The 14780-nt window shown below is 37.3% G+C and overlaps 1 protein-coding gene and 1 long non-coding RNA gene across 2 annotated transcripts; one reads left to right on the forward strand and one right to left on the reverse strand.

The window, feature by feature from the left end:
• Positions 1 to 4440: 4440 nt before the first annotated feature.
• Positions 4441 to 8257, reverse strand: LOC111989504 (uncharacterized). The gene is made up of 2 exons (XM_065768171.1): positions 7874 to 8257; positions 4441 to 4874 (listed from the first exon to the last, which is right to left on the reverse strand). Exon 1 carries the CDS (start codon positions 8098 to 8100, stop codon positions 7915 to 7917), a length of 186 nt encoding a protein of 61 aa, XP_065624243.1. The 5' UTR covers positions 8101 to 8257; the 3' UTR covers positions 4441 to 4874; positions 7874 to 7914.
• Positions 8258 to 10735: 2478 nt separating this feature from the next.
• On the forward strand, positions 10736 to 13347 carry LOC136065245 (uncharacterized). The gene is made up of 3 exons (XR_010626879.1): positions 10736 to 10903; positions 11351 to 11790; positions 13241 to 13347. It is a non-coding gene; the product is annotated as an uncharacterized LOC136065245 (long non-coding RNA).
• Positions 13348 to 14780: the final 1433 nt, after the last annotated feature.

Genomic DNA, 14780 nt, shown 5'->3' on the forward strand with positions numbered 1-14780 from the left:
CGCTCCTGGTCGAGAGCCTTCCCCTGGTCGTTGGCCGCCCCTTCCAACCTATAGACGGCCTGGACAGCCTGCAAGGGTAGCCAATGCACTATGAGCCCAACTCAAAAGAAAAAAGGGGAAAAAGAGAGGAAAGGAAAGGGAGTCGAAGTTCTAGTCCTTACCATCCCCAGATACCGCTTAAGGCTGAGGAAGACCTGCTTACTCCTCATAGAGTCCAGCTCGGCCATGTCCGCTGGGAGTAGCAGGCACCTCTCTAGTGCGTTGGCCACGTGCGCGCCTTCACCCTCGTTGAAGTCTCTGAGGGAGGCGTCATCCCTCAGGGGCTCCCCATGGAGCATCGGGGCTGGGAGCCAGGCTTGAGCCTCGACCGTGGTGTTGACGACCTGCCTGTCCTGGCTCTTGCTGCCTATCTTAAGTTGCTTGGACGGTCGCAGAGTGTTGTCCTCCTCCTGCGAGGACACCGTCTTATCCTCCATAGGCCTTTTGTCCTTATCCTTCTTCTTCTTGGGGTCGGCAGGCACGGACCCAGAAGACAGGCTCGTCTGGGAAGAAGGAGGAGGAGGAGGAAGCTTCTGCTGAGCAGAAGTCGACCTAGTCTTCGGAGGAGGAGGGGGAAGCTTCTGCTGGGACTTCCCCGATTGGCCTTCGATCAGGTCCAACAAGCTGGTGGTAGGCTTCCTTTTGTAACCCATCGTTGGCAGAGGAGGGTCTTTTGAAGCGAGGAGGTCTGCTTCGGTTAAACGAGGGTCTCCCAAGTCCCCGGGAGGGTCCTCGGGCTGATTAAGCTGGGCAAAAACGTCGAACGCGTCCTGCTCCCTCTCTAGAGTCTCCTTGGCAGCCTCGGCGAATACTTGGGAAGAAGAAGGAACGGCTACAGTAACAACTTCTGGTTCGGAGGGCCCCTCAGAGAACTGAAACCCGTCCTCGGTCACAGTAATTCTCTGAAACCGAGGATCGTTGGCTCGGATCACGTGCTTTGGAACCGGGAATGATTTCTGGACAAGTTTATACCCTAAGATTTTGTGGGCGGCCCTAACTTGATTGTCGTCCTCGTTTGTATAAACTAACGCCCTCAGCACCTTCTGCAAATCCTCCCGGTTGACCAGGTGGAAGTGGCGCTTAAAAGCGTGCAGGTCTGCAAACGGAAAGCACCACCGCGTTAGTAAAAGAAAAAAGAGAAGAAAAAAGACAAGGGAACTCGAAATCCCTCCTACTCCCACTGCCCCACCTAGTATTCCCTCCGTTGTTGGGTAGTGAAGGCCATCGTGCCACTTCCCTGACACGATAAGGAAATCCTCGTTTAGCCCCTTACTGGACTCAGGGAGGCACTGGATGAGCCGTACCCTGTCGTCCTTTATCTTCAGGTAATAAGACTTGTCTTTAAGGAGTTGAAGGTTGTAGAACCAGTTCACGTCATGGTGGGTCAACCTTAGCCCCATCTTCTCGTTCAGGGCGTCCACACAACCCAAAATCCTAAAGACGTTTATCCCATGCTGGGTAGGGGCCAACCGAAAGTGCGTGAGGTAGTCCCTCATCACCGGCCCCATGGGGATCGTCATCCCCCCTTCGAGGAAGGCGACAATGGGAATTATCACCTCACCCTCCCGTCTGTGTAAGCGCCAATCCCCGTCCTCACAATATCTCAGACCTACATTGCCAGGAATTCTGTAGTCGGCGATGAATTTCTCCATCGCCTCCTCATTATAGACGTATTTCTTAAACCCACCCATCCCAATTGACGCCTAAAAGAACTAAGAAAGAACAGGTGGAGAAGAAGAAGGGGTAAAGAGGGAGAGAGCTCAGAGAGGGATAGAGCAACTTACTGGGAAGAGGAGGAGCTCCTCGAACAGGCTTTTTATGCTGGAGATGTAAGTGAGAGTGTGTCTGAACTCAGGAAGGACGCGTGAGAATTCTTGAATTGCAAATAAGGAACAGGAAGAAGCGGTTCGTATGGGTATTTATACCTCAAATTAAAGAGCCATGCGAGTTTTTCTGCCCATAAATGCGAGACAAACCTCCACCGTTGGATTGGTAACGCCTCGTTAGACGTGGGGAACACAGAGCCACCTGAATTTAATGATGGGCACGTCGCGCGCTCCGAAACGTCAGCAACGTGCCTTGGGCAGATGAATAGACCCCAGTGTTGACAGGGGGCGTAAGGCCCGACTGGGCACGGAGCAGGCCCGAGGATGTCAAAATCCTTCTCCCCGCCCGAGGATGCGTGCAGCAAGATTTTGAGGGACTATTGTGGGGCCAGAAATCAGGTAGCCTTGGCCCACTCCCAGCCAGGCCCAAGGGCCCACGCCGAGGATGCACGAGAGGTCCGAGGATGAAAGCGCGAGGACCGACCCCCGAGAAACATATCCGAGAATGACCCCATCCTCGGGCGTCCGAGACCTCGGGAGAACACGAGAAACACCCCACCAAAGGGGACTCCTTGAATATCCGAGGAGGAGGGAGTCCAGTGCCACGCGTCGGCGAAGGAGCAAGCCTTAGGCGAGCTGTCACCTCAGCATTGAATGCGCTCATCTAACCCCTCTGGCCGCATTAATGGGGATGTAACCCCTTGACAGGGTAACATTGATCATTGTGAGCCACTCGAGTACGGATAGAGCCTTTGATGGGGCGGACGGTCAGAGGGGAGGCCAATGGATGATCAACAGAAGGAATGAGAGGATAGGAGGAAGAGGATTATATAAGAAAGACGAGCAAAACAATTAGGGGGAGGATTGAAGAGAATGACCTAGAAGGACTCAGAGGTCATGTCAGTTTCTGGGGGGAACCTCCTCGGACGAGGGCCGAGGAGCTATCCTTAGTTGTAAGTTGGGCTCACTCCCCTTCAATGGAAAAAGGTGGTTCATGCTCCGTTGTTAGTCTGTGAGCGCCTAACCCTTTGACCCACTCTCTAAAAATGTATTGTCGGGGAACCTTCCTAAACCGAGTCCCTACAATAACAAATCCACAAGATCATCACATTCACACTATTATTATGGGGACCACTAGAATCCTTCTCTCTTTTCAAATAAATTCTTGCTAGAAAATTTTCTCTTCTCTCTATGGGTCATATAAGATTCTTAGTTTCTACACTGAATCTCTCAGCACCAATTAATATATTTGAATTCAGGGATTAGCATTTTCATTCAATTATATGTGTAATGTGATTGTTTGTGATCACATTCATGCATGCAGATAGATAGCATTTATTTGTTTTTTTTTAATGTTCAACGTTTTCAAACAAAGTTTACTAGTCCAATTCACACATATTTTTGCCAATTTTCCTTTACATTAACAAGGTAGTTGACACCATTGCACACGCTTGGTGTGTGATGGTCACTCCACCAGTATAAGTGCTTGTAAAGTGTGGAAAATAAGGGCCAAGATTCAAGTTTTAAAGAAGGAGTTTTACACACATATATACTGATTAGGCTATAGTAAAATTTCTATCTTTAAAAAAAAAAAAAATGTAGCCGACATTATTGACAATTAAATTTAAAACCACATAGTGGAGTAATATTTAATTTCAACTTCTACCCATAGAAAATGCAGATTCATTCCCTTTAAAGTTTAAAATAGTTTTTAACCCAATTCACTGTTCTTTTTTTCATTTTTGGATTTTAAGAATTCATTTTTTTGTCTCGTTATGTGTGTGTAAGGTGGCTAAGTGAGCTGAGGTGGCAGAATAATTGGAATGGTTGTGAAATAGATTGTGAAATATTTTTTACCTTACACATATTAGTAATTTAATAAAATATTTATAGATGGAAAATATTAGAATTACAGAAATTTTTATGATTTATTAATATGACGAGTAAGTAAGTAAAAAAATAATGTCAGTCATTTGCCTAAATAAAAACTAGTAAAAATATTATAAAATGTTATAAAATAATTTGATTGTAACAGTAGATATAAACTTTTTTGACAATGCAATCATTCACTTTCTGACTTCAATGTAGATCAGACGCCACATCATTTTACAAGGAGATGCCCAAAAAAAAAAAAATAAAGAGGTGTTGCTGGTTATTTATTACATTTTGGAATGTTTCGTTGAAATAATTCAATTGTTACTAGTGTGATTAGTTTTACAGTCCAAAATTTAGCTCCATGGATTTGGACATTGAAGTAGAATAGGGTACATTCCCATTGCGGATTCACTAGGTTCGGTCCAGTTAACAGAGTGTTAAACGTGGGATAAATATAAGCAAGCAGGAAATTTTATTAGAACACCGCAATCTCAGTTGCAGGACCCCAAGCCTAAAGCCCAAAGGTTTAAGCCGTGAAAAGAAACTACACATTAGCCACTAAAAAACAATAAACAGACCCCACAAAAAGGCCTTGTTAATTGTTATACAGTGCAGACAAAGGAGTAACTCCAAGCTATATTTAAGGGAGTAATCTCCCTTAAATCAGCTACTCAAGTTTTAGCTTCCCATGATCTGATGCTATGAACAATATACTTTCTTCAGATTTGATCAGTTCTGGGAACAATTTTGTTTCTTTGAATCCAAATATGGTAAAAAGTAGCGTGGCAGCTTGCTAGCAATCCACCTTTTTTTTTGTTTAAGGAAAGCTTTTATTAAATTCAAAAAATAGACTACTTACATAGGATGTATATGCAGTATTCAAGAACAAGCATCGAGCATCTCAAACATAGTATCAAAGACATATAGAGGATGCATTCATCCACTCAAATAAAGATTTGAGAAGAAGAAGCTTTTAAGTTCGTGCACTGATTTCTCCCATCTCTCGAATGTCGAAGCATTTCTCTTTGAACTATAGGCACCACATAAGACAATGGGGAATTGGGCTCCAAATTGTGTGACTTCTAATTCCACCCAGCCTTCGGTTCCAACTATTGAGGAGATCCCCCTCCCCTTCTGGCATAACCCACATAAACCGAACAACACAAAAATCATGCTCCATAACTCATAAGCACTAGAGCAATGAAGAAGCAAATGATTTACATTTTTGCACATACAACACCAAACAATAACAAGATACTGAAGAGATCACACATAGGCTCCTTAAGTTATCAATGAAGAAGCAAAAGACATTATAGCATATTATTTACCAGAAGGATAGGTTCCTCAACAAAGCTAGATGATTAAAAGGGCTTTCAGCTGTCACTACAGAACAGTTGAGACAAAGGCCTATGTTGAGTTTGGCTTAGCTAGAAATATATAAAGGCATAAAACATGCCAGTATATAGAAGTGATATATAAGAAATTCCATAAGTGGAGGTGAGTGACCCAACAAACTCACACATAATCACTCACAATAAACTATAAAATCGATGCAACAAAGAGCTTAAATGCAAATTCGATGAAATGCTCAATTGCCTTCTTTTGGAACACCCAAAATTAATAAGAAGACCTCACTCCACAATTCATTGCCCTTAGTTTTCCATTCCTCAATAGGCTAAGTGCAAATGAAATGCCCATCAATATTGCCAAATATGTGCTTATCAAAATAATAACCATATATGCACAAAGGCAGCTGAGCAACATCCAAATCCATATTGCAAAGGAAACAACATAGACAGACCCATAGCCCCTATTCTAGCTGTAAGGACATCAACCATGAAAATCTCACAAAAGTGATTGTTGAGTTGAGGAAAGCAACATGAAACTCCTATGTTTAAGCTTGATAATAGGCCATGTGTGCCTAGCCACAATATTAGGTGATAAGGGAAGAGCACCATGAAGATCTTTGATGGGAGCACATCTAGGGTTGAATATGAGCTTTGACTGTATTATAGGCATCGGTAAATAAACATTATCTAAGTTTGTACTTTCTAATTTCAAAAACGTCGAATACTCTCCTCTAGTCCTCCTCCTTTCCTATTAATGCTATAAGAAACGTGTGTTGTGGCACCAGTAGAGTATAAACTACTTCAAACTATAACTCAATGGTGCTCTTTCAATGATTCTTTTTTATTTTTTATTTTTTATTTTTTTATAGGTAATAAGACTTTTATTGAAAAAAATTGAACATCATATTCACGATGGTGAACACTTTGAACAATGAAATGCTCTTTCAACGATTCTACATGGTTGGATATTAGTGACCTAAGTTGAGATTGCCAAACGTTGATTATTGAACACGAAACACCACCCCTCCCCCCCCCACACACCCCAATTGAACACGAAACACCACCCCTCCCCCACCCACACCCCCCTCCCCCCTCTTTTCTCTTTCTCTTTTTATATTTGGTGAGTTACATAGGCAACTAGTGAGTGTTGAACCCACAACCTCGCCCTCCACCACTAGATTATCAACATTAAAAAAGCCATTTGTGAAGTGAAAAAGGAATGGAATGAAATGGATCTTAATGGGAAGAAATATAATGGTTATAAGGGAATACACACTCCATTCTATCCCCTCCATAGCATTCCTCCCAAAAGTGGGAGAAACACCCATTCCTTTTAATGAAATGGAGGTGAAATATCAATGTTATCCCTTGTTCGAGAAAAGAGATATAAAAGGTGAACATTATATCGGTAAAATTATAAAGTTCTTTCATTTTTCATTTATTCTTTTATAAAATACTAAATACACTATAGAAAATACACAATATTCCTTCCATTTTCCATTCATTTATGATTTAACCATTCATTCTTTTCTAAACTCCCAAACATAGTGACTGTCTACATGGGTAATCCAAATGAAAAACAACTATTACAAATAGACATACAAGGTCTTCCAAATACATAATGACAATGCTAAAACCAGCTCCTCAAATTTTTTTTTTTTTTTTTTTTTTTTTGAGACTATGTCGTGAAAATAAACACGAAGTAGCCTAAAGAATTACAATGGATAATATCTACATATGAGTTGACTCTATGAAGGAGTGAATAGAGTTACTATCAGTAAGACCGGATACAAAAGACCACTCATAAAGAGAACTAATGAAGGATACATGTATTTGAGAAGACAAGCACTCCACATCTTCAAAAACACGCCGATTTCATTCCCTCCATATAGTCCACATCAAACATAAAGGGATAAGATTCTAGATATCCGAATTAGGTCCACGACATCGCCACCCACATAATAAATCAAGAACCTTCTCCAGTAAAACCCACTGAACCCCAAACATCCTAAAAATAGAATTCCATAACTCAAAAGCCATGCTACAGTGAATCAAGAGGTGATCCACAGTCTCCCCACTACAACGGCACGTACAACACCTACTCACCATTGAAAAGCCCATCCTGATGAGACTCTCATTATCACAGGTGAGAATCTATTCCCGAGCCGCTGCCCAGCTCCTCCCCCATTTAGGAAACTCCCTTAATCAGTTAACTTATACAACTTCCATAGTGTGTTATCCTAGATCTACCACATACTTCTATGTCAGCAGTTTCAATGATTTCTTCAAGACAATGACTCATCCTTTCTGCCAAAAATGTCATATCGCTTTCTCCCCCACGTAGTTAGCCTATCAGAACCCCTCCATTTTTTTTTTTTTTTTATTCAACAAGTAAATAATAATTTTACTAAACTATACTGCTTCACGTACGCGAAAATGAATCTCAAAATTCAAGAATGGATTAACAATTAGTAAACAATTCTATCAAATTTGTCCCTAAAATTTCCAACTGAAATCCAAAAGATTAAAAATCATATACGCCTACTGTTCGGTCCAGTTCGGTCCAGTTCAGTCCATTTCTAATATTCTAAAAACAAAGAAGGTTAAAACACAATCTTTTTTCTCTTTTTGTTTGATAAGTGATTCCAAACTATTATTGATTAATAAAAAACACTGACTTTACACAATTTTCACAATCAATATCTGAATTCAAAAAATAAAAAATAAAAAAATAATTCACTGTATTCCTCTAGAATTCAAAGTACAGGAGTTTATCTTGAAGACCTGGTTGGATTTGGCAAAACGGGGTCGGGTCGGGTCGGATCCTAGCCATCGTCGTCGTCGTAGTCGGCCTTGGTTTTGGGCTTTCGGTACTTCTCTTCGACGATCTTGGCCTTGTAGAGTGCATCGTGGGTGAGCTTCCTGATGTTCGGAACGGCGTAGTTTTGAGCTATGTATATTCCACACACCGTCCCTACTATGAACGAAAAACTACTCTTTATGATTCCCATCTTCCAAAATCAACAAAAAAAAAAAAAAATTGGGTTTTTTCGATTTTGATTAAAAAAAAAAAATTTTGGGATTTTTGTTTTTGGAGGTTGAAGAAGAAAGAAGTATGAAAGTCTCTGGAAACATGAGCTGAGCATAACGGTAGATACAGTGTGGTGATCTTGACTGGTATATTATAGAATAGGGCCCATGGGTTGAGCCCATCTAGCTTTGTACATCAATGGCCCAGCCCAGATTAAATTTTTTTTTTTTTCCATATCATTTTTAGATTTTTTTTTTTTTTTTGAAAAGCAAGGGTGTTCAGAATCTTCATATCTTCAAATATTTGACTATTCCCTCAAGTGTACTTTTTTTTTTTTAAAACTAAATAGGTAATTCATGTATATATATATACATTTTTTTTTTTTTTTTTTTTGTGAATGACACAAATTAACAACTATATACATATTTTTACATTATAAAAAAATAGTAAATTTCAGTTAGCTTAAATAATAAAATCATTTCCCAGTTGTAAATTGAAATTCTATCGTGTTTCGTGGGAACTTATATATCTCTACTTTGTGGTGCCTTATTATGAGCTTGAACTTGCTTTATAAACTTTGAGGAACAAGTTTTTACTTTCTATATTTAGTCCATTTGGATGCTTATTTTGCTGAAAATACTGAGCAAAATAATTTTTAAATATGTGACTAGTGTTGTGGGGCTCATTTTTAATGAAAAATTGCTGAAAAAAGAGGTTTGTTGGTTTCGTAAATAGTGCACGAGACCACTGGTGTGACATAAAGCCACTAAAATAGTGTTTTCAAAAAAAAAAACAAAAAACAAAAACAAAACTTGGATATTGCATGAAACGCGGTATTCAAACAGTTGCTTATTTTAGAACAATGAATTCATATATTGGCTTGCTTTTCAAAATTTGAATTAAAGTTCTTTCTTTGATAAAAAAAAAATTAATATTAGACTAATTTGAACCTATTGATATACTATATATATATATATATTTGAAAATACTAAATATTTTTAACACACACAGGGAGAGAGAGAGGTCTTAAAAAAATTTACAGTGAGAGAGAAAGAGAAGGTCTTAAAGAAATTTACAGTGGTGTATATCCAAAAGGACCTTGATATACTATATATTTACAAATTGGCTAAAATACTATTTATATTATGTAAAGTTTATGATGGTCTCTTTTAAAATTAGTATTTTGAATATTACAATAATATCGATGTGCCTCTTATGTTAACATGTGTTAGGACATTGCTACTAAAACCATTGTTTTGGACCAAAAAAAAGTACAATTTTGTTATTGTTGCAAACTTATGTTGTTTCTTTTAAAATTAGTATTTTGAATATTACAATAATATCGATGTGCCTCTTATGTTAACAGTGTTAGGACATTGCTACTAAAACCATTGTTTTGGACCCAAAAAAAAAAGTACAATTTTGTTATTTTGCAAACTTATGTTGTTTTTGGCTGTTTAATCCGTTAATGACAAATATATAATGGGAAGTTATATTATAACTATAAGTTTTGAAAATCAAGAAACAACTCATAACTTAAAAAAGAGTATAATTGTCCCTCAAAAAAAAAAAAAAGAGTATAAAATGCCTGCCTTAGCTATAATAAAAAATAAAATCAACCTTCCTAGTCCTTAAAAACAATATCCCCGTATACCCATTTCTCATATAGTCATATGCATGCCACCTCCATATTTGTCTTCAAAATAATGTCGTTATATTGAAAAGGACACCACCTTTAGATTCCGTAAATTTAGAACTATTATCATTACAACCGTCCAAGTAAAAAAGAGAATATTGTTTTGTCATTTACACATACTCTCTCAATCCATCCCACTACCTAAAAGCATTGAATGGGACACTTGACCAAGACAGTAAATTAATAGGGAGATGTAAATAACATGACTGTAATTTAAGAAAACCTTTTTTTTTTTTTTGATAATCAAAAAAGGGGTAGGGGGATCAAGTGTCCTACTTGAGCATGACCATAGTAGCACCTACCCATTGAGTCGGATCCTATTGAGGTGCAGGAGGACAGATAAGTCATAACTTCTCAGCTCCACGAGGGAACTAGTGATTCTAGGCTGCCAAGCTAGGCAACCCCACGCAAGTCCATATTCAAACTCAAACATGGGACCTCACCCTTGGGCATCTTTGTGCAACACTTAACACCACCCATGCAAGTCCATATTTGACTGAACATGGGATCTCACCCTTGGGCATTTTTGTCAACACTTAACACCACTAGACCACATCTCTTGGTGGTTAATTTAAGAAAACTTATGACGCAAGGAAAAGAAAAAATTATTACATTAACTTTATTACATAAATCATCAATTACATTTATTATTATATTTTGTGTAAACTTTTTTAGTAATAATATTAGTATTAATGTTAACATTTTCCTTGAAATATTACTGATTCCAAACAAGATCAACAAGGCAGGGATAAAACAACGGCATTAGTGCATTACCTTAAAAAAATAAGTAAAGTCAGGAATATATATATATATATATATTTAGTATGATTCACACACTTACCAAAAGCAAAGCATAAATTTTCTTACAAATAAATCTCCAATTTTTATTTTAAGGTTAATTTTAGGCTGTCGTTTTCGCTTTATACATGATACTCTAATAAACTGACAGCAATTACTCTCTCTCTTCTTCGTTTACCAAAAAAAAGAAGAAGGAAAAAGCTCTCTCTCTCGCACGAAAAAGCGATGCCGGTGAAAATTGCAGAAACCCCCACCGACGAAAAAGCAATATGATCATAGATCGAATCAGGTCCGTTCATTTGCTTATTCATTCTCAAATTTTCGTTTAATTACTCCACAATTATATCAAAAAATTTCAGAGATTCAGAGATAAAGTTTTTGACTTTTTCTATGCTCTTCAATTGATGGGGTTAATAATTTTAGCTGGATTCTTTCTGTGGTTTCTCAAAAGTTCATGTTTTTGCAGTTAAAATTCGAAAAAATTTTAATCGGGGTTCAAGGTTTATGTATCGGTGATTTGAATTTATAATTGTTTTATTGCACATTTAATTTATTCTAGCTGGGAAAGAAAAATGAAAGAAATGTAAAAGTTTTGATCTTTATGTGTTTTGGTTTCTGGGTATTGAAGAAATGAGAAATTCATAGCCTTTTAGACAGTTTTCTATTTGGATGAAGTATCACCTGGTTACTTGTTATTTGTTTTTAATTTATTTTTTTGTTTTGGATTTGGGGACAGGTTTTGGGATTTGATCTTGGAGTGTTTGGCATGGTAGTGAATTTTTGGTGGGTTTTCAATCTAAATTAAAGTGTGTCCGTGACTGGTTTACTTCACTGCCAAATTGTGATTGTAAAATGGGGAGAGTTATGCTAATGCCATTTTGATGAAAATTTTGGAGTTGGGTTGTGGTGAAAAGGTTGAATATAGAGTTACTTGTAATGGGTGTGCGCTACATAGCCGTGTCAGCGGCGTCTACGGTGCTAAGCTTTGTCTTTCTTCAATTCTGGACCGAGTTGTCTTTAGATAATCTTAAATCGGATGGACTAATAGCTGAGAATTATATTCATTCGGAGAATGCAAGCCGTGTCATCGAGCTGCTCTCGGGTTCTCATGCTACCGTTGGACTGCTGACAAATTTTGTGCTCAATGTATTTGTTTTACTAGTTCTATGTCTAAAGGTAAGTTTGCTATCTTGCTGAGGGACTTTTAAGCAATTATGTCTTTGTGTTAGCCAATGAACTATTTGCATAGTGGACTGTATGCTGAGTTAGGCAATGTATAGATCGCATTTACTGTTGCTGCCATAGGATATGTTATTTATATAAAGCAGGTAGATTTTTTTTGAGAATATGAATTTTACTTTGCTATAATGCCACAGTGATTGAGCAATGAGAATGATGCTAAGACATTAAAATACAACATAAGTGGCTGCAGTAGGTGTAATAGACTAATAGTCTGTAAAATCACTGAATTATGTCCATCTTTTCTGTAATGTGGGCCAATTTGTATTTACACTGCATGTATTGGTTTGGATGAAAAACCTTCTCTAGGTTTCAGGAAAATTTGTAGATTTTTTTTCTTTGGCGGAGATTATTGTGAGCTGCTCTGGCAAAGATAATTGAGTTTGATGAATTGTATTAAACAATAATGCCATCAGCTTATCCTCTGCTGCTGGATTATGCAATGTTTAACCACTAATTGGTGTTGCTCTGCCAGTACTTATAAATGGCATTGGAGAAAAAAAAAAGCATATTGATATTATGAATATTTTTGCTATTTTGTTGTTAGTAAATTATTCTTTTAGAGTATCAAAGTCATGGATAGATTGAATACTTGTCTTCTGGAACGTTCACTTGTGTAGAGATTCAAATTCTTACATTCTTTTTCACGTGTATCATTTATCTCCCTTAATTTCATGCAATCATGCTACTTTTAATCACAGAAGTGGGTGAGGGGTCTTTATGGTTCTTATATCAGATAACCTAGGACTTATGGTTTGTCAATGGTGAATGGTTGTAGACTGAGGTTCAAGCTAGCAAACTACTGGTTGGTGTAATGAAGAAAGAGGCTTCTGGAATATATTAATTAAAAGAACTACACACTAGATTCTCACTAACCTTGGAACAAGGGTCAGTATAGTTATACAAGCACTCCTGAAATGTATTAAGTTCTAGCTTAGAGCTAGTTATATGAACTACAAAATTGTTGAAATTGGATTACAACTATGCTTTCCATTTCAGAAAGTTAAACACTAAAATTCATCCATATGATTCAGACTATTAGTTATCAAAACATTGTATGGAACTTCAATTTAAGAATAGGACCTCCTACAATGATTGAGTTCCATAGTTATACTGGTAAGATTGAGAATCTTTTTGAAAGTTTATATGATTAATTATCAAGTCAACTCAATGAAAATAAGTTGATGATTGAGTGGAATTATTTATTTATTTGTAAGATGTATGGGCTATTCTTTTGAGTGGACTAAAGAGTGGCGTATTAGCAACAAATTTAACATTGGACATGATACCTATAAAATGATGTTTACAAACTCATCATCAAAGTAATGATGAATTTATGACCAATAAGACTGTCTTTGTAATTATGGTTTATACTTTTAACTTGCAGACCATATTCTTTGTGGAGTTGTATCCTCCTGAGACTCGGAAATTGTTGGAACGTCTTGTCAATTATGTTATTTATAAGGTAAATTTTTTTTATTTGCAATTTAAAAAAAAACATATTCTGATTATCCTACTAGTAGCATGTACCTATTTAAATATGTGAGATATCACTTTTTCTGGAACTTGTTTTTGGGATCCAAATTTCCCCACGAATCTTTACAGGATTATGTATGGGGATATGTGTGGTGGAGCCTATCTGAAGTTTTGTGTAAAATATCACACCATAATACATAAAAAATTTATTACAGTGGAAGTGTTAAAAAAAAGTCACATCATGACATTGAAGTTTATTTGTAATTCTTAGTTTTTTTCTTCTTGTTTTTCTTTGAGTATTTAATATGTTTTTACTTATTGAGAATCTACTCTAATGTTGTAGTATGTGTGCATGTTTTAATTAATTAATGAATTATTTCTACATCTGGTAGTGGTGTTAGGCCTGAAAGGGTTTGATCCTGTTGTTTATCTTGGGTAGTGACTGTGGCAACTTTTGGTTTGGTTGGGCTTTGATGAAGGGAGTTTTGATGGTATAGTGGCTGTTTGGGAGATGGGTGGTAATGCATCTAGCTACATTTGGCTCTAGTGACAGCATAGATGGCTTCATAATTGACTAAAGTGGTTGTAGCATGAACCAAATGCACATCAACTCTAAAATAATTGATAAAATCAATTTCCACCCTACCACTTTGTTGTTGTTGTCTTCATCACAGCAAGTCATGTCACTACCTTCAGCCATGGTAAAAAAGAGAATAATAAAGGGAAAAAAGGGACAGAAATGATAACAACGTGATGCATTTCCTCACTAGATGTAAGGGAGCTCTTCTCATTTTGTGAAACCCTGAGGCAAATTGATGTGTTTACTCATAATACCTATAATTGAAGAGGAATAGCTTTTCTGATTGATGAGATTAAAAAGGGCCTGTAAGCTGAGGAGGGTAGGCCTATCTGTTTGGTTTTGGATTTAGGGATTGGGTTTAAAAGACCTTTCTAAATTACTTATCAAAAAAGTTCGAGAGACCATTGTAGTTGGATATGTGATCTGTTGGGTGTTCCTTCAAGCCATGATGCTAAGTTATTGTTTCATGCATTTTCTGAATTTTACTTTCCATGCAGTAGTGGTTTTTTTATAAGTAAAAAGATATCTTGAAAAGCACAATACTCTCCATATAATAGTAGTTTCCAGAATGGTGTAGTTAATTGATCTATATGGATAATAAGGTACTTATGGAGAGAAGCATGACTTCATGCACTGATGTTTAATGTTTAGCAATGCAATATTAATGTGTTGGGAAAGGTCAAGTTAAAAGGCTACTTAACATATTTATATATGTATGTATAAATGTATATATCTATGTATTGAGTCCTTGATATTATCTTGATTGATTTGCTATATTTATTTATGGCAATGTCCTTTGTGCCATCAATTCTCCAGGAGGATGGGGTGGTGGTTAAGGCCATGAGTTCAAGTCCCATGAGTTAGATGTGTT

The sequence above is a fragment of the Quercus suber genome, unplaced genomic scaffold (genome assembly GCF_002906115.3).
Source record: "Quercus suber isolate HL8 unplaced genomic scaffold, Cork oak 2.0 scaffold_898, whole genome shotgun sequence".
NCBI classification, from domain to species: domain Eukaryota; kingdom Viridiplantae; phylum Streptophyta; class Magnoliopsida; order Fagales; family Fagaceae; genus Quercus; species Quercus suber.